The sequence below is a fragment of the Scylla paramamosain genome, chromosome 46, assembly GCF_035594125.1.
Source record: "Scylla paramamosain isolate STU-SP2022 chromosome 46, ASM3559412v1, whole genome shotgun sequence".
Taxonomy (NCBI): Eukaryota; Metazoa; Arthropoda; class Malacostraca; order Decapoda; family Portunidae; genus Scylla; species Scylla paramamosain.
In genome coordinates this window covers 6,029,756-6,057,627 of record NC_087196.1, presented here as the reverse complement: position 1 = coordinate 6,057,627, position 27,872 = coordinate 6,029,756, and the positions used below count along the sequence as shown (strand labels likewise).

General features: G+C 39.1%; 4 protein-coding genes across 6 annotated transcripts in view; 2 read left to right on the top strand and 2 right to left on the bottom strand.

Annotated features, from left to right (window-relative positions):
- The window catches only part of LOC135094810 (CD109 antigen-like), a 113,033-nt gene extending 102,847 nt beyond the window's left edge, over window positions 1-10,186 (bottom strand). The window contains exon 1 of one of the 2 annotated variants that reach the window (XM_063995212.1): window positions 10,053-10,186. The gene's annotated coding sequence lies outside the window, so the exon portion shown is untranslated. Of the gene's footprint in view, window positions 1-5,741; window positions 5,763-10,052 lie in introns of those variants that run through there. The other variant, XM_063995214.1, reaches the window with a different exon arrangement.
- A 3,095-nt stretch (window positions 10,187-13,281) lies between these two features.
- On the bottom strand, window positions 13,282-17,731 carry LOC135094818 (large ribosomal subunit protein mL54-like). Its single transcript, XM_063995225.1, has 4 exons — window positions 17,573-17,731; window positions 16,313-16,362; window positions 15,030-15,165; window positions 13,282-13,603 (listed from the first exon to the last, which is right to left on the bottom strand). Exons 1-4 carry the CDS (start codon window positions 17,694-17,696, stop codon window positions 13,491-13,493), a joined length of 423 nt encoding a protein of 140 aa, XP_063851295.1. The 5' UTR covers window positions 17,697-17,731; the 3' UTR covers window positions 13,282-13,490.
- A 368-nt stretch (window positions 17,732-18,099) lies between these two features.
- LOC135094817 (uncharacterized) lies at window positions 18,100-22,352 on the top strand. 2 transcript variants are annotated; one of them, XM_063995223.1, is made up of 3 exons: window positions 18,100-18,126; window positions 21,097-21,413; window positions 21,816-22,352. In XM_063995223.1, the coding sequence occupies exons 1-3, from the start codon at window positions 18,115-18,117 to the stop codon at window positions 21,979-21,981; spliced, it is 495 nt and encodes a 164-aa protein (XP_063851293.1). In that variant the 5' UTR covers window positions 18,100-18,114; the 3' UTR covers window positions 21,982-22,352. The 2 variants fall into 2 exon arrangements, with proteins under 2 accessions (XP_063851293.1, XP_063851294.1); XM_063995224.1 differs by lacking the exon at window positions 18,100-18,126 and adding an exon at window positions 20,645-20,723.
- A 1,098-nt stretch (window positions 22,353-23,450) lies between these two features.
- LOC135094559 (protein shifted-like) lies at window positions 23,451-27,872 on the top strand. Its single transcript, XM_063994759.1, has 8 exons — window positions 23,451-23,609; window positions 24,150-24,241; window positions 24,569-24,620; window positions 25,111-25,247; window positions 25,714-26,052; window positions 26,622-26,784; window positions 27,152-27,282; window positions 27,588-27,872. The coding sequence occupies exons 1-8, from the start codon at window positions 23,533-23,535 to the stop codon at window positions 27,623-27,625; spliced, it is 1,029 nt and encodes a 342-aa protein (XP_063850829.1). The 5' UTR covers window positions 23,451-23,532; the 3' UTR covers window positions 27,626-27,872.

Sequence of the window (27,872 nt, the reverse complement as noted above, 5' to 3'; positions counted from 1 at the left end):
GGAGGGTGAAGCAATGCAGGACAGAGGTGATGGGGAGAGAGCACAAGGGAGGCGGAAGGTCATACGCCGGGAGGGGAGAGGAGGAGAGGAAAGGAAGGGAGAAGGGCGAGTGACGTATGGGGAGTGAGATAATGAATGAAGGGAGAATAAGAGAAGACTGGGAGATGATTGTGAGAGATGAAAGAAATGAGAAATGAAAAACTGTGAGAGAAATAGGAGGAGTTGAAGGGAGGGAGAATAAGAGGCTGAAAAGGGAGGAGACAAAGGTGGGAGATTGGAGGAGAGTAAGAGGAGGAGACAGGGGAGATAGCAACGAGAAGACTGGAAAAAGGGTAGAATATTATCAAAAGAGGAATGAATAAAGGGAGAGGAGAGTTAGGGAGAACTAGGAGAAAGAAAAAGGAAGATAAAGAGACTAAAAAAAAAAAGAAAATAGAAGAGAATATTGAAAGATTTACAACAGTTTACCACGCTGGAGTTTACCACACCACAGAATACCACACGTTACCACACCAGCCTACCGCAAAGTCCACAGCGCCACCACCACACCACAATACCACACCACCACACCCTAAAACACCCTTAAAATACCACCAACACCCAAATATACACCCTAGTACACCTACACCCTGGGAGTGCTCAGTGGAATATATTGACAAGGCGATCCACTTATAGGTAATCGACGTGTTGTTGTTGTTGTTGTTGTTGTGGTGGTGGTGGTGGTGGTGGTGGTGGTGGTGGTGGTGTTTCTCTTCCTATTAATTCTCGGACCAACTCTCTTCTTGTGTTTGTGTGTAATTCTATATTGACATCTCTCTCTCTCTCTCTCTCTCTCTCTCTCTCTCTCTCTCTCTCTCTCTCTCTCTTCCAACTGAACCACTTAAACAAGAACTAGAACACCTTTAAACCCCAGTAACTTTCATTTGGACCGCTTTAAACTACAATTAGAACCATGAAAGCACATTTAAACCCCAGTAACTTCCACTAGAACCACTTAAACCACAACTAGAACCATGAAAGCACATTTAAACCCCAGTAATTTTCCACTAGAACCACTTAAACCACAACTAGAACCATGAAAACACCTTAAAAACCCAGTAACTTCCACTAGAACCACTTAAACCACAACTAGAACCATGAAAACACCTTTAAAACCCAGTAACTCCCATCAAAACCCGTTAACACCAAGTCAGACAAAACAGTGATACGTTTATGTAGATGTGACGGTGAGAAGAAACTAAAGGGCAGGTGACGCATTCCCACGATTACCTGAGTGCCTCTTTAAGTCTAAGTGACGAAATAAATCAATAAGTAAATAAATAAAGAGTGGCATTTAAATTTTCCAGTCACAGCTAGTTCCTCGACTTGATTTTCTAAGCAAGTCGAAGGTTAAGAATGCGTTATAATAGTGCAAACAAAAAAAAGCATTGGGGTACACCGCTTTCAGGATACAGGCGTGGATGCAGCTTACGGTTCCAAGGCTACACACACACACACACACACACACACACACACACACACACACACACACACACACATACAGACGCACGTACGCATCTGCAAATTGTAATTACTATAATAGACACCTTTCCGTTTCAAGGTTAAACACACACACACACACACACACACACATATATACGTAGAAATGACACATAAACATAGTCAGAGTGAAGATGAGAGAAAGAGATAGGGAAACACACACACACACACACACACACACACACACACACACACACACACACACACACCCACACATGAACGGTAATTCCCCTTCAGATCAAGACACTGGCGATGTTGACCACAAACACGCGTAAAAACAACAACAACAACAACAACAAAAAACAAAACAAAAAAAACACATAACTGTATTTTGTGGTCTTGTGATAAATGATTGGAATAAAGACAGTCTGGTTAATAAATGTCGGGGTTATTATTACAAAAATGGAGGGAGCGTCGACCCCCTTCTTGATGCACGCACGCACACACGCACACAAACACAAACACACCTACAAACATAAAAAAAAAGTTCAGATTATTTACCAGAGAGAGAGAGAGAGAGAGACGCTAAATCTAGGAAAGGTTTAAAATATGAAAGAAAATATTAAGAAAAGAATGCAAAAGAGAAAGAAAGAAAGAAAGAAAGAAAGAAAGAAGGGAGGAAGAGTGAAAGAACGGAACGAAAGAAGAAGGGAGAGAAAAAAGAAGGAAGGAAAAGCAAAAAAGGAAAAAAATGTAGAAATAAAGAAAGAGGAAGAAAAGAAATGGAAGTGAAAAAGGAATGAAAGAAAATTAAGGAAAAAAAGACAAAAAAGAGAAGGAAGGAAGACAGAAGAAAGAAAGAAAAGAGAGAAAGAAAGCAAGAAAAGTGGGAGGAAAAGATGGAGGGAAATAAAGAATGCAAGAAAAAAGGAAACAAAAAAGCAACAAAACGAAGAACAAGGGAAACAAGAAACAAGACAAGAAAAAAAGAATAGGAAAGAAATTTAATAACTTCGGGGAAACAGAGATGAAAGTAGGAAATACCGTCTCTCTCTCTCTCTCTCTCTCTCTCTCTCTCTCTCTCTCTCTCTCTCTCTCTCTCTCTCTCTCTCTCTCTCTCTCTCTCTCTCTCTCTCTCAAAACTACGGACTTTCACTTATCCCTTTAAATTTTCTGACGTAAGCAAAGGATCTCTCTCTCTCTCTCTCTCTCTCTCTCTCTCTCTCTCTCTCTCTCTCTCTCTCTCTCTCTCTCTCTCTCTCTGATACGCAACACCATTCACGCACACTGCTATGTTCGTGTGTGTGTGTGTGTGTGTGTGTGTGTGTGTGTGTGTGTGTGTGTGTGTGTGTGTGTGTGTGTGTGTGTGTGTGTGTGTGTGTGTGTGTGTGTGTGTACGTGCGTGTACGATCATTCACCTTACAAATTAATCTCTTCCTTTCACTTTCATGTTTGTCAGTAATTGTTACCCCTCATTGCCTCACCTTACGTTTTCTTTACCGTTTTCTCTTTGATTCAGGTTATCGTTTTCCTCTTCTATTTTTTTTTCGATTATTTATTATTTTTTTTTTTTTTACGTTCTAAATTTATCCTCTCTCTCTCTCTCTCTCTCTCTCTCTCTCTCTCTCTCTCTCTCTCTCTCTCTCTCTCTCTCACTCTCTCTCTCTCCCTCTCTCTCTCTCTCTCTCTCTCTCTCTCTCGTAATGTGATTTTTTTTTCCTTCCATTACAGTTACAAATTGACACGTTTTCTTTTCTTCAGTTGTCTTAAGTTTTGTTTAATTTTCTTTTGCTTTCATTTTATTTTCGTAATTCACGCGGTTTCTATTATTTTCTTTTTTTTTTTTCTTTAAATGCAATTTCTACTTTTTTTCCTGGATTTTTATGTGGTTTGAATGAGTTTTTTTTCTTTCGATAGTTCTTAATTTCTTTGGTTTATATATTTATCGCAGTTCCACCTCTATTTTACGTTTTTTTATACGTTTTCTTTCAATTATGGTTCTTAAATTTCCTTTTTTTTTCTTGTTTTTGCTTGTTTTCACATTTAGTTATATTCCAATACGATTTTTATCCTTTTTACATTATAATTTTGCTTTTTTTTTTGGTATTTATTCCTTTTTTTTAGTGATTCGTTTTTTTTTCTTTTCTTTAGCCATTCTTCATTCAGTACTGTGATTTGTATATTTTTTTTCTCTTTTCTCTTCTGTTTTCGACTTTCTCGCGGTTTTAATTCTTTTCGTGCTTGAAACTTTGTAGTGGAGCAGTTCTCATTTTTCTTTTCTATCATAGTTATTCTTTAAGTTGTTTCTGTAATTGCTTTCCATAATTACTCGTCTTTTAATGCAGTTTCCTTTTTTTTATATATATTATTCACTTTATTTCATGCATGTTTCTATCTTCAGGTGGTTATTCTTGCGATTATTCTTCTTCTCTAAAGCAATTTCTCTCTCTCTCTCTCTCTCTCTCTCTCTCTCTCTCTCTCTCTCTCTCTCTCTCTCTCTCTCTCTCTCTCTCTCTCTCTCTCTCTCTCTCTCGTTAGTGTTGCGTCTATTCATGTTTCGTCTACTCATTTTTTCGCCTCATAATTCATAGTTTTCATTCTAAGTTTATAAGTAATTCTCTAGTTAAATCCTTTCATCTGTTCATAAGTCTACCTCCAAAATTTGTCTTATCTATGCTACTAAGTTTTCTCTTGTTCATTTATCGCATCTACTCACATGTCCCTCTCTCTACGTGGTTTGTATGCATCTCCCGTCACAGTTACGGTCTTATCTCGCTTTCTCTGTGCGTTCCACCTTCGTTTCGGACCAGCGTCACGCCTCAAGGTCACGGCCAAAAGAAAGCACTCCAGTCCACGTTTCACTTTTCATTCCCAGGCGTGGATATGTCATGGAAATCTACATACACAAATCTAAGCGCACAAACTATCAGTAAAACTCTAAAGTGGTGCAAGCCTGAGTGATGGAAAAGCAAAACATACATTCTGCATGTCATTAACTGTGTAGCTTCAGGTAAGGGCGAAGGCTTCCCGCGTTACACTGCATCTCTATCTCCCCACGCCATTCTCTCTCTCTCTCTCTCTCTCTCTCTCTCTCTCTCTCTCTCTCTCTCTCTCTCTCTCTCTCTCTCTCTAGAGGATGAGTGATGCTGCACCCCAGGCTGGACAGATAGAGTTGTAGGAGGAGTGCGATAAGCTACTGTGGGGGGTTGGGGGGATGAGTGATGCTGCACCCTATCCCTTCCTTCCCACCCTCTCCCTTCCTTGGTATTCCCCCAGCGCTGCCTTTGTCCCACTGACTGGCAAGCTGTAGTGGGTCACATACCTGCAGTGGTCCCATTAGTCAGACCCTTTGCGCCCTTCCCACCCTAATGGCAGGTGTCACTTGTGTACAGGTGATTCAGTTTACACAAGTTCTTTTTTTTCTACTTTTTTTTTCTTTTACACTATTTCAGTTTAACGTATCTCCATCTATCTCTGTCTATCTGTCTTTATCTATCAAAAACAATAAGACCATCACGACCAGCACTTCAAAACAATACAAGACATGGCCAGCACTTCAAAGCAATAAGACTGTCACGACCAACACATCAAAACAAAACAAAACAAAACCGACACATCAAAAAAAAAAAAAAAAACAAGACAAAAAAACACATCGAAACAAAACAAAAAAAAACAATACATCAAAACAAAACAAGACAAAAAAAACAACACATCAAAACAAAACAAGACAAAAAACAACACATCAAAACAAAACAAAACAAGACAAAAAAAAACAACACATCAAAACAAAACAAGACAAAAAAAACACATCAAAACAAAACAAGACAAAATAAACACATCAAAACAAAACAAGACAAAAACCAACACATCAAAACAAAACAAGACAAAATAAACACATCAAAACAAAACAAAACAAGACAAAAAAAACACATCAAAACAAAACAAGACAAAAAACAACACATCAAAACAAGACAAAACAAGACAAAAAACATCACATCAAAACAAAACAAAAACAAGACAAAAAAAAAACAACACATCGAAACAAAATACAAAAACCAACACATCAAAACAAAACAACACAAAAAACATCAAAACAAGACAACCAACACATCAAAACAACAAGGCAGCCATGACCCACGTAGACTGAGAACAAAACTGAGGCCCCAAGATAACCAAACAACCAAATGAAGAATGAACAATAACAATTATAACACACTGAACATTTCCCCAGCCCTCAGAACTCCAGGACCACCACAACGTACCTTCAGACACACTGGGGCATGAGATAAAGACGTCCTGTAGCAGTAACGAGTGAAGGGCCGCCACGTGTGCTGCCATGATTACAGGGCGGTGAGCTGGTGGCGGTGCTGGCGACGGTGGTGCTGGTGGTGGTGGTGGTGGTGGTGGTGGTGACACTTACAGCACTCCAGGCAAGGTACTATGGTTTGTGGTGCTTTTCATGCCACGCTGACACTTTGGTATGTGAATGTGAATGGACTGATGTTAAAATAGGACACTGGAGTTTTGATTCTCGCTATTGATGTCCAGTTGGCTTGTTATTGACACTTCTCTTGGCAATTGAATCCGCGTGACAGCTAAAGGCAATTGCGACACTGATTCTTGCTTGTAGTTTTGTCCGATTTTCTTGCACTTTCACTATAACTTCAGAATGTATTGAATGTGAGTCAGTGAGCAGTAGGGTTGTATAAACGGACATCTTAAGAACACTGGGACACCGATTCTTGCTTGTAATGATGTCCAGTTGTCTTGTTAAACCTCTAATATCACTTGAGGTTGTGTTGAAAGTGAAGATAAGCGTATAATGTTAAAATAATTGACATCTTAGGACACCTGGACACCAATTCTTGACGTCCAGTGGTCCTGTTGTCTCATTACCACCTGGAGATGCACTGAAGGCTTCTCTAACATGCAATATCAAGTTTTGGGACATATTAGGACGCTGACTCTCGCTTGCAATAAGTCATCAAGTAACACTAATATTCAGAACTCCACTTAAAACGCTCTGGAATGTTTTATATTAAGTTCACATTTTACGACACTGAAGATTGAGTTCTATTACATCTTAGAACACTGCAACACTGACACAAAGTAACGTTAATATTCAAGAATCCACTTCATATGACTCGAGATGTTCATTACCTTCCCGTTCACATCTGCTTCTGCGTCCATTACCCTCAACACACTGCAGCAACACAAAATAACACTAACATCTAGGAAGCCAATCAAAATTCAGTGTCCAGTATACACATTTTAGGACATCGCAACACTTTTCTTTATTTTTTTCCCCTTTTTTTTTCTTGAGTTCGCATCTTAGGTCACCAGAGAGCGCGTCAGTCAAGGAGGGACAGACACCCACGCGCCGCTATGTCCTGTGACTGGTGAGGGACAACTAGCCAGATGATCCTAGTGAACGGTACAATATGCTCCGCCCTTGGTCCTCCCTCATTACGGGAAGAGCATAGCAAAAGGAGCATAGCAAGGGGGGTTACTTTCTACTTTCCTCTCCTTCAAGGCTCCTTAACTGTTTCAGGAGTATGCCCGGGGCGCCTCCCTCCTGTCGATAGGGTGATGGGGGTGATGGGGGTGATGGATAAGGGTCAGGAATGGATGCTGGGAGAGGAATAGGGAGGAGCTTTGTTTGTTCTACCGTGTTATGTTGCTTGTGTATGTCGATTTGTTTTTTTTATGCGTAGAAACTGGACAGCTAGTCAGCCAGATAGATGCATTCCGCCATAAGAACAGACACGACAATGACAGTGGGGAGACGAACTGGAGCTGCAATCAATCAACCAAGTAATCAATCAATCAATAAATCACATGACAAATACAAGAACACAGCAGGCGGGACGGCGGAGGGAGATAGGCTGGAGTGACACACGAAGCAGAAGCAGGCAGGAGCAGGCAGGAGCAAGCAAGGGCAGGTAAGTAGCAGGCGAGCCTTCACCATACACTGACAGGGCCGTGCCAAGGTTACAGGTGAGCCAAAGTTGTCACCTGCAGTCTGGGGTACACGTGACATGACAGGTGAGTGTGGCTACGTGTCACTGACCATACTCTGACCTTCACCTCTTCTGTGTACCTTGGCCATGTTATATAATGCACTAGGCTGACGGTGTTGTCCTTTAGATCTACAGCAATGTGGCAACGCATCTCTACTATTTGTTGCCTAATCAGACCTTGCTTACATGCAATTAGAGCAAGGAAGACAAGATATGGATCACTCTCACCTTCATTCACTTCACTCTGGTCTTGTTACTCATGCTATCACTCTGTCAAGCAACACGAGCCATGTAGCCGCTCTTCTCTCCATCTCCTGGCTGTCTGACTTAAATGCGTACTCAGACACGCTTCTTTCTCTTACCATTACTATTTTCAAAGGCCACAGAGATCATTACCCGGGTTCTCAAGAGTGTTTCTCCTGTTAATAATGTAGAAATCTTGTTAATCTGTCATTAGCACCATAGAAAAGCTTAAAAATCCGTGTCACTTCAAGAGCCTTTTGAATGTAGTGAAGATGAAGCAAAGAAGTGTTTCAGAATACTGGGCATTATTTAGCAACCAGCGCCAAATGATGCACCAACGCTCAGACTCGTCACCTCCGCTTGTCCTGACACGTGGCGTTCCCCAGGACACCAAAATGGACTCTCTCTGTTTCCTCATCCTAATTAAAGACGCACTCAGTAGCAGATCACAGGTGGAAATGCGTGAATACCTGAACCACTGCGTCCAGAAATACGTGAACACCAGAAATACGTGAATAACTCCAGAAAAACGTGAATAACTCCAGAAAAACGTGAATAATTACAGAAAAACGTGAATAACTCCAGAAAAACGTGAATAACAAAAAAATCCGAGAACAACAAAAATACGTGAATAACTAAAAAAAATCGTGAATAATTCCAGAAAAACATGAATAACTCCAGAAAAACGTGAATAGCTCCATAAAAACGTGAATAGTTAGAAAAATACATGAACAATTCAAGGAAAACGTGAATAACTCCAGAAAAAATGTGAATAATTCCAGAAAAACGTGAATAACTACAGAAAAACGTGAAAACTCCAGAAAAACGTGAATAACACCAGAAAAACGTGAATAATTCCAGAGAAACGTGAATAACTCCTGAAAAACGTGAAAAACTCCAGAGAAACGTGAATAACACCAGAAAAACGTGAATAACTCCAGAAAAACGTGAATAACACCAGAAAAACGTGAATTACTCCAGAAAAACGTGAATAACTACAGAAAAACGTGAATAACACCAGAAAAACGTGAATAACTCCAGAAAATCGTGAATAACTCCAGAAAAACGTGAATAACACCAGAAAAACGTGAAAACTCCAGAAAAATGTGAAAAACTCCAGAAAAACGTGAACAACACCAGAAAAACGTGAAAACTCCAGAAAAACGTGAAAAAAAATCCAGAAAAAAATAATAACTCCACTATTGCATCTAGAAATACGTGCATGACTTTGAATGACTCCACCACCAAATGCAGTTTCACTAATACTGTACCTGACCTCACTGCACAACAGACTATCCTTGATGGCTCACTTCACTGGCCAAGAGAGAAAGACACTTCACTCAGCCACTCTAAAACCGTGTCAGTCTGCGTGAATCAGCGACCCGTAATCTGAAACACCTCTGCGCACCATCTTCACTACATTCAAAATCCTCTACTTGAAGTTACACAGGTTTTTAAGGGTGATTATATGGTTTTAGTGGCAGATTAACAAGATTTTTACATTATTAACAGGAGAAACATTCATGACAACCAGGTTAATCATCTCTGTGGCCTTGGAAAATAGTGTAGTGAGGAAGTACGGAGCTGTGACCTTGCTTGCACCTCGTTTTCGTTGCAGTGAAGGAATGCATAAGTTACCTCGGGGGACGTAACCTAGCAAAGGACACTGGCCTGTATTTGTAAACGCTTTGCTCTCTCATGACGACTCTTTTCAAAGGCAACAAAGACAATTAGTCGGGTTCTTAAGTGTTTCTCATGTTAATAATGTAGAAATTTTTTAATCTGTCTCTAGAACTGTAAAAACATCTAAAAAACGCTTGGCTTTCTTACTTTGACCATTTTCAAAGGCCATAAAGATGATTAGCTGGGTTCTAAAGACTATTTATCCTTTTAATAATGTAGAGATACTGTTACACGACCACAATTATGATAGACACTACACTATAAAAATAGCAATGTGTTCTGCCCAGTCTTTTCTCTCTACAGTCTTTCCATTTCTAACTATACACCTTCCTCTGTCCAAACTCTTCTTCATTCACCTTTTTTCTCTAATTAAAGTAAGTAAAGATACTGTTAATATGTCACTTGAGCCGTAAAAACACCATTGAAAACTCGTGTCACTTAAACTTGAGCCTTTGAAGAGTAGTGAAGATGTACGCACAAGTATTTCAGAACATGATCTACAACGAAAGGAATGCTAAAGTCCCCCTTCCCTCACCTATCTTGAGAGTACGTGCGCCTTCACAGGACAGACTCAAGTGTTCGGAGGTGACAAAACAAGAAAGCAGGTGCTGGTACAAAACCTTTTACCTTGGATGTAACTTTAGGTGCGGTACAGGACCAGGAGAGCACGGTACACACTGGAACGCACTGGTACACTGGTACACTCACCACCTGAGTTTGACTGAGGCCCGTATATTCATAAACACTTGCTAATTTCAAAGGCTACAGAGAAGATCATCAGGGTTTTCAAGTGTTTCTCCAGTTAGTGATGTAGAAATCTTGTGAATCTGTCACTAGAACTGTAAAAACACACCCAGAAATCATTTGTTATATTTTCAAAGGCCACAGAGATGTTTAACCAGCTTTTCAAATGTTTCTCCAGTTAGTAATGTAGAAATCTTGTTAATCTGTCACTAGAACCGTAAAAACACACTCAGAAATCATTTGTCATATTTTCAAACGCTACAGAGATGCTTAGCCAGTTTTTCAAATGTTTCTCCAGTTAATAATGTAGAAATTTTGTTAATCTGTCACTAGAACAGTTAAAAAAATCTTAAAAAATCGTGTCACTACAACTACAGCCCTTTGAATATAGTGGTGCGTAGAGGGATGTTTCAGAATATGATCCTGCACCTGGTCTGACCCCTCACGTGCACAATGGAATAACAGTGATATACCACCACCACCATCACCACCACCACCATTACCCCCGCCATACACACAAGCAGACAGAGTGATAATTATGATGGATGATGGCGTAGCGTGGGTTGGCGATGCGGGGTCCCTGGGCCAGGAATGCATGGTACAACACACAATGATGAAATAAATTGCACTGTTATTAATACTTATCTATCATCCTGGTTTCTCGTGAACGTTCCAAGGGTTTAAGAGTGAGTGCCTTGGTTGTGAAGTCAGGAGCTATTCACCTGTATCATGTAATTTTTTTAAGTAACTTATTAACCACGGAAAAAAATAAATAAATAAATAACAAATTAAATTAAATTAAATTAAATTAACATACCACATGATTTAGAGTTAATAACACTACCCTCAAAAAAAAAATAATAATAATAATCTAGTATATAATTTTGAGTTACTAAGTTACAACCACGAAAAAAATAAATAAACAAATAAATAAACACTTACTAGACACGAAAAAAAAAATAACTTCCCACGAAAACACTAAATTCAAACAAATAAAACAAAAAATATAAATAAATAAATAAAAAAAGACACGATACGCCACTGTTATGTACGATAATTATTAAGTACGACAACACTCTGCCAGGAAGCTTACAACACTAGGAGAGGAATTAATAATGGCTCTTTTCCGCTACGGCATGCGCCAACACCTGCCCCTCACTTGCCTCTCATTACGGTACTGCTAGTAGTAGTAGTAGTAGTAGTAGTAGTAGTGGTTATTTTTTTATTATCGTTGTTGTTACCATTATTATCACTATTATTATTTTTATTATTATCACCATCATTATTTGTGGTTATTTTATTTTTGCTATTATTATAATCATTATTATTAACTCAAACCAAAATATATCACTATCATTATTATAATCACTAACATTATTATTACATATTTACTTTTTTTAACACTGCAACAGAAACACTTCATGACTTGCTTGCTTCAGAATCTCCACATTATTTCAAGTAGCAAATTTCTCATCAAAGTAAACATCTGAAGACTATCACCTTCAGCACCAAAGCATCAACTTTATATCATTCAAACTTTATTCTATCCATTTATCTCCATATTAAAAGAATCAAACACTTTAAAACCCATGCAAATTCCAACACAACCAGAAAATTAATCGACAACATTCCTCCTGCTGTTGTACACCTTTCTTATACTCTTATTGAATCTCGCTCCCTTCAAAACCCTAGCAAAATCCCCAGCAAGCTTCAATGCTCATACAACCATCCACAATTAATGACATTCAAAACTACACTGTATATTCCTCCTCTTCCTGTCCACTTTCTCCAGTATATCCAGATGATAGGAATTTAAACAAGTTGCATCAATATCAATAGCAAGAATTTATGTTGCAGTAGTAGTTGTAGTAGTAGTAGGCCCAATATTCAATGTGTGGCTGGACTAAGGTACCTCAATATCCTATAATTCATGCAAGCTGTCATCTCCCGTCACACCCTCACCAGGCAGCCTCCATCAACAGTGCCATGCTCAGTTCACCAGCTCAATAATAGAACTAAACCAAGGTATTCCCAGGACTGTCACACCTCAAGCCTGTCCACATCCAGGTACAAACCTCTTCACAGCAGGCTACTCCCATCAGTGTCCTGCTAACTGTACCTCTCCCTGTGTTGTGGAGAGAGTTACAGAAATAGTGATCCTCCTTTTATTTTCCAGTTGTAAGTTGTAAGTGTATAATGTTGGCCATGACTTAATCTCAGCCATCATATCAGTGGTTTCCAAGATGCCCCATGACTCAGCCTGATGCACCGGACCAAGCAAAAAAACAGAACCAAGCTCGGAACAATGAGTTTAATCCTTTCATTGTGACGAGCAACAATTCACAGCGCGTAGAGCAATGCATGGAATCTTTACAAGCATGCACAAGAAAAGGGAATAAAAAAAGATTAGATTTTGCAATTTCTAGTTCATGTCATGTTTGGAGATGGCTATGCAGCAAGAATGTCTCAAAGTAGTTAGCGACAGAGGAAAGGTGTGCCAAAAATTGCAGTTCCAGCCATTTCTTGATAAAAAAAATGATGGTGTACTGTAACGCCAAAGTGAATGATACATCTCAGTTGTTCCTTTTGTATCCACTTGTCTTGCTTCATTACATCCATAAATCTTGTCTCTAGGCCTCCTCTCTCCCTCCTGCCATCCTCCATCTAACTCTCCTTTTGTCACACTCGTCATCTTTGTTTTCCTTCAGTGCATTTATAAACTTTCTCTAGTCTGCCTCTTTCCCTCCTGCCATCCTCCATCTGACTATTCCGCATCTTCTGTCACACCCAACACCAAATTTTCTCTCTCCCTCCTGCTATCGTCCATCTAACTCTTCTTAATCTGTCATACTCATTACCTTTGTCTTCCTTCAGTGCATTCATAAACTTTCTGGTGTTTCTCTTCCTCCAACACCCTCCTCCCCTCATTTCTCCTCTGCACACAATAAGATTATTCATATATTCATTCACTGTGTACATATACTGGTGAGGCTTCCCTTATACAGAATCCTTGGAGATTTTGGTGTATATTGTAAACTTTTCAGCCCAGTATGAAAGATAATAACATACCCTTTTGCTTTTTTCAGGATATTGTTTTTGAAAGCATTGTGTTGATAATATGCCTTATTTATTTTAGCACATCCTTTACTTTACATCAGCAGCTTTACTCTACAAGGCGCACTCTCAAAGGTTTCCCATGACGTACACTTCAAAACATTCCTTCCCCGACATTCAAAACATGTCCCTCAATCGCCCTTATACCTCTCTCTCTTTCCACGACACTCAGCATGAAAATCCACCTTACATTTTCCAAGCAAGCATCTAAAACTTCCTCAACTTCATGCGCTTGTTGTTCTCCTTCATGGCCAGGACTCGTAACCGCTTCCAGTACTGTTTGGTGCTTGGGTCCAGGTCACGGAGGGGGGGTGGCTTGCCTGTGAGTGAGAGAGTGCTGGTCAGGTCCTGTGGGGTAGCTGGATGAATGAGGGAGTGCTCTGGTAGTCAGTTTTTCAGATGAGGATAATAGATGGAAATAGTTAAGGGTGTATCATGCAAGTACTGCCACGGCTTCCTGCTGGCTGCCTTACTTTCTCGTTTCAAAAAGGTTTCAAGATAGTTTTCCTCATAATTTTGGATAATCCTTGAGACTATTCTTTGGAGGCTGGCATTTCAAGTAGGCCTTTTTTCTTTTTAGTCCTTTTGTTGCCCCTGACCAGAGCACCTTACATAAAAAACCATTCAAATTAAAGCAATCCATCCATCTATCTACCAAGCCAGCAATCCCACACAGGGTAGTCGAGACAAAGCAGTAAATAAATAAATAAATAAATAAATGAAAGAGGTCACAATTGAAGGAGGGCAGATTCAGACACGAACACAAGCTTCCTACTCCTTGTAAATATTGTAAATCCTATAAGAGAACCAACAAAAGCTTCAACAACTCTCCACCATGACTCAGAAACCTCCTTCTTCCATGCCTGCCTTGCTTTAACGAGCCACTGACAGCACACAGGATGGTACCGGGGAAAGCTGCTCACTCTCCCTCATGCTCAAAATAGGAACAGAATAAACTAATCCAAGTTAAAAAGAAGAGAATGAGAATGCATATATCACTTGTTCAAGATATGAGAATGAGTAAATAAATTGCTTGCTCAAAATAAAGATAAGTACACATCTGAAATAAAACAATGAGTACAAATAAATACAACCAATAAAAGAATGAGAATAAATACTATTCCTCTATATACCAGGCTGGCAATCCCACACAGGACGGCCCGGACATGCACCACACTTACTCACACACTGACAAACTCACTCAGCCCCATCAACCCCCAGTGGAAAGGAAGTCTCAGCCCAATGTACCACACCCCAGGAACCCACAGTGCAGTTGGTCACACACACATCCACAGCAAAGCCACACAGCACACACTGCTTCACCCCTGCCCCTGTTCCCTACCCTGTACTTCAAACATAACAGATGCAGGGTACTTCCTAAAGTGCACCACATCTTAACTGTTTCCACACCATGCTAACTGTGCTCATGGTGTGCTGTTTTCATGTTGCTCTCCATTCTTTTTATTTTTGTTGATGTAGGAGGGCACCAGCCAAGGGCAACTATAAGGAAAAAAGTACTAGTGAGTTGGCTATGCTCAGAGTCAAAGAGCAATGAAGATTTAAAGGATAAGTGTCTTGAAACCTCCCTCATGCTTGGTGCACAGTCATCCCTCCCTCATTCAGTGCCCTCTTCACACAGCTCATCCTCTCTGGACATGGCCTCCTCTTACCCTTCCACTGTGCACACCTGACACCATCACCCTCTTTACTTCACCACACTTCCACAGTCACACCCGGCCACCTCACCTGTCCGCAGCTCCCAAAGCCATTCCGGGTATTCTGAGTCATCCTGCAGCTTAACATCCTCCCGCCCTTCCTTCACCGGATGGGAGCCACACACGTGAGTCACCAGCTTCTCCGTGTCGGTCTCCACGGGCAGCCGCTGTGGGTGGTGGTGGTGAATGTGGTGCGCTTAACTGTGGTTTTGTTGCTGTTAAGTTTTTTTTACTTGTTCTTTAATGTGAAGTGTGTTGATAAATTGAATAGAGATTTTAGTGATTTTTCTTTTATCCTTTAATGGGGTGTTGGCTTCACTGTCACCTTACTGGTATCAATTTTTATTTATTTATTTATCTATTTTATTTTTATTTTTTTATCTTTATACGTGTTATACTTGATTCAAAGCTTACTAGTGTCATGTTGTTTATTTATCCATTCAAAACTTACTAGTGTCAAGTTTTTATTTATCCAATTTCTTTTATGATTACATGTGTAGCTAAACTTATTATCATCATGTTCAAGTTATTTTATTAGATTCTTTAACAATAATTATACTGCTAAACTTAATTGTATCTTTCCCAGCATCAAGTCGCTCTTATTTTGAATACTTATAGATTACAAGATCAATCACCTTGTCTACTACTGGGAATTAATACAGTTATTATTTATTTTTTTACATAAGGAGTGTGGCTAAGAGGAACAAAAACTGGAGAGAGAAAAAAGTCCACAAAAGCTGTGAGACTCTAGTGCACGGTTCAAAACAACACCAAAAATAGCTTGAAAAAGAGACTGGATTAGGTTTAGCTAAGTTAGGTTAGGTTAGGATTTGGCTTAGTTAAGTTAGGTTAGGTCTGGCTTGGTTAGATTAGACTAGGGTTGGCTTGGTTAGATTAGAGAAGGATTTGGTTTGGTTAGGCTAGGTTTGGCTAGGTTAGGTTAGGTTAGGTTTGGCTTGGCTAGGTTAGGTTAGAGTTTGGCTTGGTTAGGTTAGATTAAGATTTGGTTTGGTTAGGTTAGGTTTGACTAGGTTAAATTAGGTTTGCCTTGGTTAGGTTAGGTTAGGTTAGGTTAGGTTAGGTTAGGTTAGGTTAGGGTTTGGCTTGGTTAGGTTAGATTAAGATTTGGTTAGGTTAGGTTAGATTAAGTTTGGCTTGCTTAGGTTATGATTTGGCTAGCTTATGTTAGATTAGGTTTGGTTAGGTTAGATTAGATAAAGGCTTGACTTGGTTAGCTTAGGTCAGGTTACAGCACCTAAATCTAACCTAGCCACCCTCACAACCACAAGTGTCACAGAGAGCATGGCAACTTACAACTTTCTCCACGGTTGGTCCGAGCTTCAACTTGCCCTTCTTGCCTAACCCTGGGGAGCAGACAAGACAAGACCATCAGGGAAGAGTCAAGACAGCACAATGATGGCAGTGAGGTGAGACACTCCTCACCACACAACACCACAACTCCTTCCCTGCCTCATCTCATTACCACAATCAATCCTTTCACTATTTCACCACATCAGTTAACAGCACCAGAAGTGACATGTGAAATCTTTATAAGCATCTACAAAAAATAAGGGGATTCAGATTCGATTTTGCAATTTCTACCTGCTTTAAAGATTGGATGTGGCTGTAGAACAAGTAAAGATGTCTCAGAGTGATAAGTAATTAAGAAAAATTTACCAAGTAGACAAAGGGTTAAGACAAACCAGCTCACCATTCTTTTCCCTTTAACCCTTTCACTGATATGCAACGCTTCACCTAGATGCAATGACGTCTTAACAAGCATCAACAAGAAAGGAAAAATAAAAGCAGGGAGTTAAACTAATAGATTTACCAATTTCAAGGAGCATAGTGGTCAGGGATGCGTGTGAAGCAAGAAAAAGACCTCTGAATAGTTAGTCATTAGGAGAGACTATACCAAATTGCAGGGAGAGCTACAATATATCATTCTTACAAATTCACTGTAATACGTACAGAATCTGCTTGCTGAAATAATACGAGCTCTACAATATACAGTTCACAGTGCAATGGCGGACTTACTGCTTGACAACGTTTTTCATAATCAAGAACAACTTTTTAGGCACTCATATCTGTACTACCATTTCTTAAGCAGCCCTGAAAAACCCAAAATCAACACTTATACATTAATTCATGCAACATTTATTATTTTGGGGAAATTAAACAGCCCGAGGACTCATCTCTCCCATGACACACGACTTGCATGATGCACCCACAACCCTTGTATACACGGTGCAGCTTGTCAGGACGCTGGAATGCCACGTTTATGATACTTAACCATTGATCACTCGCTGGCGTTAACAATTACTCATTACAAACATCGTCATGAAAAATCTTGATGTTTTCCTAGCGAGATCCTGCGGGGCGAGACTGCTACCGTGGCGTGGGGACTAGAATACCCATTAATGTTAACCCACTAGTATTACCGAACAAGCACTAGTATATGCTAGAAAATACTTACATTAGTGATAAAACAATTACACAAGTGGAAAAAAAATAATTATGTACAATATAAACGACTCAGGTGTGCCTCCTCAGGTGTTGGCAGGCAGCACTCACCTGCCAGGGGCTTAGCATAGTGCCTGTGCTGAGTGGTGGTGGCGGCAGGCAGCAGGTGGGAAGTGACTGCCGGCCTCAATTGGAGGGAGAACAGGGAGAAAAGGGATCCCCGGCACACCGCCATGGCCTGATCTTGATTTTGATCTTAGTAGCAATAGTTGTTGATGTTATGGGATGCGTCTTTTTAACGACTCCCGCTGTATCATAGATGTGCCAAGTTTAATTATTTACTTGTTTATGTATTTTGTTTGCTTTTAATATTCTATTTCTGCTTAACCAAAGTTTTTCAAGTTTTTTTTTCCCGACTTTCCTTGGTGTTGCTCAAAAGTAAAATTTTTGCCAGAATGGGTTCTGTGTCGGTATGGCTGACTAAGGATTCGAAATCCCTCTCTTTTGTTATTATATGTAAAGCAATACAGTTCAAGAGTTTCCTATTCATATCCGCAGCATGGTCAACTTTCCTCTTCGCCGATGGATTATCTTCTTCAGTTGAGGTCAATGTGTGTGTCCTCGACTTCATCACTAATTTGCTCTCTAGGCTAATGTCCATCCAGGTATCTTCCTTTATTTCTATTTTTAATCATCTGTAGGTCTTCAGCGTTGATTTTCCTTGCATACTTTTCTTCCATTTTGTAGAATCCTAATCTATGACTTAGTGATTTAATTTATCTTCATCATTTCTGCTTGCATGTTTCACTCACTGAGAGCTTTATATACTACTATTCTTATCCCATCTGGAGCTGTTGCTTTCTTTTTTTTTTTTTCGTTTTCTGTAGTATTTCCTTCTTTATTTCATTTGTGAGCCACACTGACTCAGTGTTTTCAGATTTGTCTACCGTCTTCTTCCTGAATTTTTTTTTTTTTTCAGGTTTTCCGGAGTCCTGCTATGAAACATGCATATTATTTAATGTCAAGACAAAGAAGGTCTATCACTCAAATATCACCTAAAGAGACTTTAAGAGATCACAACTTCACAAATAATATAACTTATTACATCGTAGTTTTATTACCACTTTTTTTTTTTTATCACGTAATAATAGTTTTTTTTATTATACCTTTTTTTTTTTTTCTATGAGTTTTCCTTGTAGTCCGAAGAGACATTTAAGGGTCACACCTTTACAATGCCAGCTGGAAAACCACAATAATATAACTTTCCCTTTCTACTTCCTATGTGCTCTATATCTGCCTCCTCGCGGCCGCCTGATGATTTATGAGGTGCAGGGAAAAAATAGCAGGGATTTATAATGTTACTGATGACCAAATATAATGATGACGATGATGGTAATGATGATTCTTAAGATTTTTTTTTTTCTTTTAAGATATACGTACTACCTGCTTACATTGCTTCTTGTATATTTTTTTCGAGTTTATTATTATTATTATTATTATTACTACTACTACTACTACTACTACTACTACTACTACTACTACTACTGCTACTACTACTATTGTTACTACTACTACTACTACTACTACTACTACTACTGCCATTACGAGTACAATCATAACCTTCATCTATTAATATTTACACTCAAAAATAAATAAATAAACAAGTGAATAACTAAATAAAAAAAAACACTATTACCAATACAGAATTAAGCCACATGCACAAACAAAAGCAAAACAATAAAAGACTTGACGAACCAAAAATATATATATAAAAAAAGTACTTATGGGTACAATATGGCTGTCATTATATACTCCACTCTCTCATCATCTCACTCCCTGTACCGTGACATGGCCAAGGAAACACGGAAGGCGTCTCGGTGTTTATTGCTATAATATCAATTTCCCTCCTCTAATGTCTCCACCAGAGTGCCTCAAGAGTACAGACCAAGGTTGTTTTGGTTTATTATCTTATTTTTATAGACCAGTTATCAAGGGAGCTTTGTTTATCTATTATTTACTTTTTTACATGTTTTGTTCTCTTTATTAAAAGTCACGGAGATTTGTTTTATTTATTTATTTATCTATATGCTTTATTCTCATACTCAAAAGCCACGGAGAATTGTTGGGTTCTCAAGGGTGTTTCATTTATTTATTGGTTTATTTTTACGTTGATTATGAAGAAGGATCGGTAAATTATCACTAAAATTATAGAAATAACTTTAAACACTATTGTTATTATTTTATATTCAAAAGCCACAGAAATTTGTTTTTAAGGGTGTTTTACTTACTTATTTCTTTATTTTGACGTTGATTATGAAGGATGGTTGTTAAATTATTATTGGAATGCTGAAAATATCCTTATAAAATCTATAGTTTCAACTAATCTTCTTTAAAAGTCCGAAATAATTTTTTTCTCATGTTTTCAAAGGCCACACAGATTATTTGTGTTCTCATGGGTGGTTCTTTTTCACATTAAAAAGATGAATACATTTTTTCACTGACAAGGCACTTCAGATACAATGTAACCTCCAAAAAATAAGAATAGTTCATTTTTTATCCATAATATATCCTTCGCTGTTTATGAATACGCATGAATGATAAAGGAAAAGAGGGAAAGAGGTAAGGGAGAGAGCTGACCGTGAAGTGTAACAGATTCATACGTTTTTCACTGACAAGACTTTCAATCAGAGTCGCCTAACGATACAGAATTTTTTTTTTTTTTATCCGTAATATCTTTTGCAATTTTGAAATGCACAAGCATGAGAAATATGAAATAAGGAAAACTAGGATAGAAAAAGAGAAATGTGACAAATTAATCATACGAGAAAGAGAGAAAAATAAAGTCACTGGGGTTCCTAAAGGCTATAATCCGTTTTTTCTTCTTACCTTACGAATTACGAGAAATAGAACTTAGAAAATAAAACACAACCAAATAAAGAAGCAAAGAGAAAAGAAACAGAAAAATCACTGGGGTTCCTAACAAACAGCACCCATAGCTGTTTTATGCACAAATACCAGAAATATGAATAAGGAAGCTGAAAGGGGAGAAAAATAAGAAGTGTGACAGATTAACCACAGTCCTTACCTGAGGGAATGACAAAGGGCGTGGTTGTTGTATCACGTTATTTTTCCCCCATAGCCGCTCTCTTTATTCCACCAAGGTCATAGAGGTTCTGCGGAGTATATAAGAGGTGTTAGGAAAGGTTTTCATGCACTTCCCCCTGCCTCTATCTCCTGTTTGTGTTGTTTACCACTGACGGAGGTAATGTTTGGCTTGGATAGGCTAAGATTGAGTGGGCTGGGCTAGGTTTGGCTAGGCTTGGTTTGGTTTGTTTTGGGTAGGGTAGGTTTGGTTTGGTTTGTTTTGGGTAGGGTAGGTTTGGTTTGGTTTAATAAGGGTTGTGTTTCTATGTTTAGGTTTGGGTTTATCTGTTTTTTAGTCTGCTTTTCAGGTTTAATTTGTGAAGTGTGTGTGTGTGTGTGTGTGTGTGTGTGTGTGTGTGTGTGTGTTATATATTCTTAGTGACTTCTACAGTCATTAATTCCTACAGTCACTCCTTCACCAACACACAAACACACAAACACACACACTCCTACACCCACTCAGTCCTTCACCCACACTTCCCCGCCCGCAGCTCCTCACCATGGCCACAATCACCCTTGGACTGGGTGCTGGTGCTGCTGTCGCTGCCGGAGCAGCTTTTGCCGGCGCCGTAACTCTTGCGGGCTTGGCGCTGGCTGGGCGGCGGCGAGGAAGAGGGCGACGGTTCCGTGGTGGTCGTCGTCGCTTTGGTCGCGCCGTTGCTGAAGAATCACCTGCCGTGGAGCGCATAATGGCCTTGATTCGTGAGGAGGACGCCAGTGGATGTGCGCGGCGCATGGCCTGTGAGCTGGGAGGCCGCGCACAGGGAGACCTGAGTGAGGAGGAACGCAGCATTCTGGACCTCGTTGGGTGAGTAGGAGAGGGGAACGTTTGCCGTGAATGTGATGGTTTGGTGTGGTTATAATGACTTATAATGACTTAGAGGGAGAATAAAGCAAAGCTTAAAGGAGTGGTGAGGAGTGATTTCAAGGCCGCAGACTCCACCTGTCTGTTAGGCTGGTGTCACGGCGCTGTGCAGTGATTGCGGCGCCTCACTACTGTTTCGTAAACCTCACGTTTATTTGTTTTGCAATGCGACGGCGCCACATAGCGAGACACAGGCCTGAACGTGTGGCTCTCAGATGGCGTTACTGTTCAATGCTTCGGAGCTTAAGTATTTATTATGAAACGCTTCGTGAACCTAGAAAACTGTTTTTAGCCATAAGACCTAAATTACGCGTGTCCACTTCATAATTACACTTGCTTTTGCAGGCCCGGCGTATCCCCAGGCGAGGGCGTGCTGCCAGAGGGCGCCGTCTGGGAGTACCGCGCCGCCCGTGGCTTGGGTGAGGCGGGGGCTGATTGTGGCCAGGCCTACCCCACTTGTCCCCTTGGCGGCGCTCAGCTCATGAATGCCGTCACTGCCTATCTGCCCTGATACACACGCCCGGTGCTATGGGAACTGTTACTTTTGTAATTAGACATACAAAGTGAAAAAAAAACAAGATCTAAACAATACCAGGCCCAAGATCTAAGTAATGCCATATTAGTTAGAGCATGAAAAATAATAGCTTGCGATTTTGTCTCACGTGTTTGAAAATGCATCGGGAACTCTTTTTTTTTATTATTATTATTTTTATACGTAAAAACTGAAAATAAATCAGTTACATTGAGTCACGTGCTTCAAAATAGCTTCTCAGAGCAATTTTTCTGTAGTTTTTTTTTTTTTCCACTGAATACTTTTTCTTACCATTTTGTATATAAACTGAAGCAGAAAAAAATATACAAATACAAATTACACGAAAGCCATTATTATCATTATTTTCTTGCACTTCCTCTACAGTTAAATTTCATAACACGTAGTTTCATTAATCTTTTTTTTTCAGAGAGAGAGAGAGAGAGAGAGAGATTAAAGAAACCCATTATGTAAGAGTTGGCTAAGACTCTCTCTCTCTCTCTCTCTCTCTCTCTCTCTCTCTCTCTCTCTCTCTCTCTCTCTCTGAACACCTGGGCAGGAAATGTGCTAATCAGTAAGAAGACAGGTGTGTGTGTGTGTGTGTGTGTGTGTGTGTGTGTGTGTGTGTGTTACTACTACTACTACTACTACTACGTATGTACTGCCACCACTACTACTACTACTATCACTTGGCCCTCCATTACTACTACTTCTATTAGTACCACTACTACTACTCCTAATCAACGGGCTGTGGTGAAAGTTATAAGGATTTTCAAAGGTATTTTCATAATTCTAGTGATAGATTAACAAGTATTCTGCATCGTTAATATGAAAAAAAAATAAATAAATAAATAAAACAGTAGAGAACCAGAGAACACAAAAAACAAAAAAAACATAAGAAAATAAAAATAAAACAAGAAAACACAAAATACAAGGAAATACGAGAAAACAAATAAGAAAAACATAAGAAAACAAACAAGAAAACCCACACAAAACACAAGTAAACACAAGAAACCACAAAAAAACACAAGAAAACAAAAAAGTAAGAAAACATAAGAAAACAACACAAAACACATAAAACACAAAATAATGCAAGAAAAAGAAAAGAAAGCACACGAAACACAAGAAAACAAAAAAAAAACACAAGAACTCAAGAAAACAAGAAAAACAAAAAAAAGATAAAACAGAGAAATCACAAAACACATACAAAAAATAAATAAAAGCAAGAAAACAATAACAAAAATAATAATTATAACTTCTATAACCGTGAAAATCAAACCTTTGACGGGAGACTTAAAAATTTAAAAACACCAAGCTTTTTTTTTTTAGACTGGATGAAAAAACTTGTCTTAATATGGTCATTTAATTCCTTGGATCTTTGAGGCGCCTTCAGACAATACATAGTGATATAAAAACATCCGGGGAGAGAGAGAGAGAGAGAGAGAGAGAGAGAGAGAGAGAGAGAGTCAGTGAGTGAGCGAGCGTCTGGGAGTCTAGTCGCTTTCTCTCTCCGTTTTCTTTCGTCTCGCCATCATGAACATCCCAGGAGTTTTTCTGTTTCTCATATTTCTCCTCGGCGTGGTTCCAAATGACGTGACTTGCAAGAACAGGTAAAGTTGTGATAGTCTTTTGTCTTATCTAACAGGCTTTGTTCTTCTCTTGTTACCATTAGTTCTCATCGGTGTCTTTTTTGCATTGACATTTTGAATTCTTGTTTAACTATCACTGGAATAATGGAAACCTTATGAAAATCTCAGTATCTTCCACTCGAGAATATTTAACTGTTACTGGAATCATGAAAACATCTTTGAAAACCCTAATAACTTCCAACATAGACTATTAAACTCTTTGGAATTATGAAAACACCAATGAAAACCCCAAACTAGAGCCTATTAAAGATGCAGAATCCTTGAAAACACGAATAAAAAAATGAAACCTCCAGTAACTTGGGTTAGAGCTTGTTGAAGTAAATATTTCTTTATAAACTATCACTGCAATTACGAAAACACCCTTGAAAACCCTAATAACTTGTCTTTAAAACAGTTTATGGGTTTAATCAATCATCTCTCTCTCTCTCTCTCTCTCTCTCTCTCTCTCTCTCTCTCTCTCTCTCTCTCTCTCTCTCTCTCTCTCTCTCTCTCTCTCTGCAGGCCTCGTCGTCAGTTACCATGGAATACCCAACCCTCGCCTGTAACGAATTTTAAAACTCTGCCTGCGGAAATGTTGCCCTTCACTCTACAACGTAAGTGAACTAGTGAACACAAGATAGTGAATTAGATATCTCCGGCTGGGTTAGGTTAGATTAGGTTCTCAAATAATGGTAGATGAGTGGAGCAGACTCAATCAAGTTAATATTAGTGCCGGGTCAGTAGGGAGCTTAAGAAGTGGTGACATGAACAAAATCTCTTTAAAGTTACCTAATATAGACTAACCCAATCAATATCCTAACCTAACCTGACCTTGCCTAACCTGACCTTGCCTAACCTGATTTAACCTGACCTAACTCAAACCAACCTAATCGATCCATCTATCTGTTCATCTGTTCATGTGTTTATTGCTTCGTTTCCAGAATGCAATGAAGAGCCTGATATTCTTCACGCCAAGGTGACATGTGGCTACAGGTAAACTGATTAGAGTTAAAATCTATTCATATTATTTTATCTTATTATTATTATTATTTTTATTATTATTATTATTATTATTATTATTATTATTATCATCATCATTATCATCATCATCATCATCATCATCATTACTTCGTTTTCTTATATTCAAATGTTATGTTAGATGCGATGAATAGTATGATGAAAACAACTATATTCTTCTTATTCTTATTACTACTACTGCTACTACTACTACTACTACCACTACTACAACAATTATATACTACTACTACTACTACTATTTTACTTTTTTCTTCCTCTCCTATTCAAATTCAAGTTAAAATTCAACTTTGTTGTGTTGACTACGATTATTATTATTATTATTATTATTATTATTATTATTATTATTATTATTATTATTATTATTATTACTACTTTTTTTTTCTTTCTCTTATGTTTAAAGTCAAATTAATGGTCCATAATTTTAAATGCTGATGTCTGTTACCAGCGGATGCTACGTCGAATGTGCGGATGAATACAGGATGGCGTCTGGCTTGGAGGGTGTCAACTTGCATTGTGACCATTCGTCTGGCAAACTCACTTTTAATGGCAAACCTTGGCTGCCTGAAGATGTGGCTTGCCTGCGTGAGTATAGGAAAATAAAATAAATAAATATTATTCTCTTCTATTTTTCTTTCATCTTTTTAATTATTTCTTCACTGATCTACGTTTTTCATTTTTTCTTTCTTCTTTCTTGAAGACTTCGCTTGGCTTCGTGAGTATAGAAAAAGAATTGTATTATTATTATTGTTACTATTACTATTGTTCTATTTTTTCACTGTCTTTTTTTATTACGTTTTCTTTTTTACCTGTGTTTGCATCCTTACACATTATTTTTCTAATTTATTTTAGGTTCATTACAACGAGGCAGAATACCTATAACAAACTTTCACTACGTCGACAAAACACCCTTGTCATATATTAACATTTTTCATAGCTACAGAATACTAGTCATTTACAAACTTTTAAAATATTTTCTAATCTATTTAAAATCACTTACAACTAAACAGAATCCTTTTTAACAATCATTTCCCGCATCTCGACAAAATAGCGTACTGCGGGATACTAGGCTGTCTCCATGGCGGAACCTGCATCGAACCACAAAAATGCCAATGCCAGACAAACTACAGAGGGGACCACTGTGAATTACCCCCAGACAACGCCCCTTTGCCCCCTGCCGCCCCTGTGGTATACCCTGAGACCTGTAAGGATCCTGAATTCCCTGTAATAAACGCTGAAGTAACCAGAAACGGGGAGCAGCTGCTGGTGAGATGCGCTCCTGAGCACGAGTTTAGTATCGGAGGAACTGTGGCCTTCATCCAGTGTCGCGCGGGAAGGTGGGACTATCCGAGGGGTATTTTCTTAAGCGGGGGAGCCCTCATGTGTCAAGGTGGGTGAGAGAGAGTGAGAGAGTGAGTGTGTCAGTGAGTGACTGTCAGAGAAAGTGTCCGTGTCAGGGAGAGAGAGAGAGAGAGAGAGAGAGAGAGAGACCTACGGCCGTCTGCTGGTCACCCAGCTCGCCGTTCCCCTACGGAAAGAACTCAGAGCTCATAGTGACTGATCTTTGGGTAGGACTGAGACCATTTACAAACCACACACAGTGAGGTCACAATCCTTCGGGTTACATCCCGTACCTACTTGCTGCTAGGTGAACAGGGGCTACACGTTAAGAGGCTCGCCCATTTGCCTCGCCGTGCCCGGGATTCGAACCCGAGCCGGGCGTGCTAACCACTACACTCGCGGGGTGTGTGTGTGTGTGTTTTGTATACTGTAGTTTGTTTTATAAAGTTATTCATGTTTTTCTCTTTTTTTCCTTCTGTATTTTTGTCGTTAATTTAGGTTTGACTTTCGGACTGATTAAGTTGTATTAATTGTCTATTATTGTTATTTTTTTTTCTTGAATTTTTTTTTTTTTTTTCTGAGATACTATGACTCCTCTTCCTCCTCCTCCTTCCCCAGAGATGAAATGCCAGCCCCCTTGCCAGAACGGAGGTACTTGCCTACCCGGGGGTGTGTGTGACTGCCCCTACAAGTACTGGGGTGCCACTTGCGGTAGCCTGCGCTGTACACTGCCAAAGACGTCACAGCTCGCCCATGCCTCTATCGGCGGGACGTCCTCAAGGTTAGATTAGGTTAGGCAGGGGGCGAATGAGTGAGTAGGTTAGATAAATGGATAGATAGATTGGTGGACAGATAGATACGCAAATATAGATAGACTGGTTGATAAAGATAGATTTTCGAGTGTCAGAGAGAGACAGAGAGAGAGAGAGAGAGATGAAAAAAAAAAGTACAGCACACACCCACACACACAAAAGTACGATAATATTCCGAAAAACATACGATACAAACATTTTTTTATTGCTATTATTTAATTTATTTTCCTAACCCCTCTCTCTCTCTCTCTCTCTCTCTCTCTCTCTCTCTCTCTCTCTCTCTCTCTCTCTCTCTCTCTCTCTCTCTCTCTCTCTCTCTCTCTCTCTCCCCCCCAGAATGAAGATACAGTGTCACCCGGGCCACATAATGCTAAGCAACAAACGCACGGAGACTATTTTGTGTCGCAATGGCCTCTGGGTTGTGCCTCGCCGCGGCTATCTTGTCGACATTGATGTGAAATGCTATGGTAAGTTATTATTACTGCTGTTGTTGTTGTTATTATTATTATTATTATTATTATTATTGTTGTTGTTGTTGTTGTTGTTGTTGTTGTTGTCATTGAGGTTTGTCTTTTTTGTATTTTGGATTATTTTTATTCTTGCATTCGAGTTTGCACATAATAACAATAACAACAATAAATGATGACAAATGAAAATACTGTCTTTACAACATTACTAATCTCTCTCTCTCTCTCTCTCTCTCTCTCTCTCTCTCTCTCTCTCTCTCTCTCTCTCTCTCTCTCTCTCTCTCTCTCTCTCTCTCTCTCCACAGCCAATGACTTACTGGAAAGTGTGAAAAGCACAAAATAGACGGAAAAGAAGATTAGAGAGGAAAAGAAAACAGTGACAGACAGATAGACAACCAAACAGATTTAGAAATTTAAGAATATAATTAATTGTTTAGTTTCCTGTTTATTCAATCTCTCTCTCTCTCTCTCTCTCTCTCTCTCTCTCTCTCTCTCTCTCTCTCTCTCTCTCTCTCTCTCTCTCTCTCTCTCTCTCTCTCTCTCTCTTTCTGATGAATGATAAATGAATAATAAATAAGTTATGCATTATA

Excerpts from the sequence above, each read along its gene's own strand:
- LOC135094818 (XM_063995225.1), bottom strand. The coding sequence starts at position 17,696 with ATGGCGGTGTGCCGGGGATCCCTTTTCTCCCTGTTCTCCCTCCAATTG. Across the intron at positions 15,166-16,312 it reads GACCAACCGTGGAGAAAGTT|CGGCTGCCCGTGGAGACCGA; the intron begins GTAAGTTGCCAT and ends CACCACCCACAG. Across the intron at positions 13,604-15,029 it reads GCTTTGGGAGCTGCGGACAG|GCAAGCCACCCCCCCTCCGT; the intron begins GTGAGGTGGCCG and ends TCTCACTCACAG.
- LOC135094817 (XM_063995223.1), top strand. Across the intron at positions 21,414-21,815 it reads AGCATTCTGGACCTCGTTGG|GCCCGGCGTATCCCCAGGCG; the intron begins GTGAGTAGGAGA and ends TTGCTTTTGCAG.
- LOC135094559 (XM_063994759.1), top strand. The coding sequence starts at position 23,533 with ATGAACATCCCAGGAGTTTTTCTGTTTCTCATATTTCTCCTCGGCGTG. Across the intron at positions 23,610-24,149 it reads GACGTGACTTGCAAGAACAG|GCCTCGTCGTCAGTTACCAT; the intron begins GTAAAGTTGTGA and ends CTCTCTCTGCAG. Across the intron at positions 24,242-24,568 it reads GTTGCCCTTCACTCTACAAC|AATGCAATGAAGAGCCTGAT; the intron begins GTAAGTGAACTA and ends CTTCGTTTCCAG.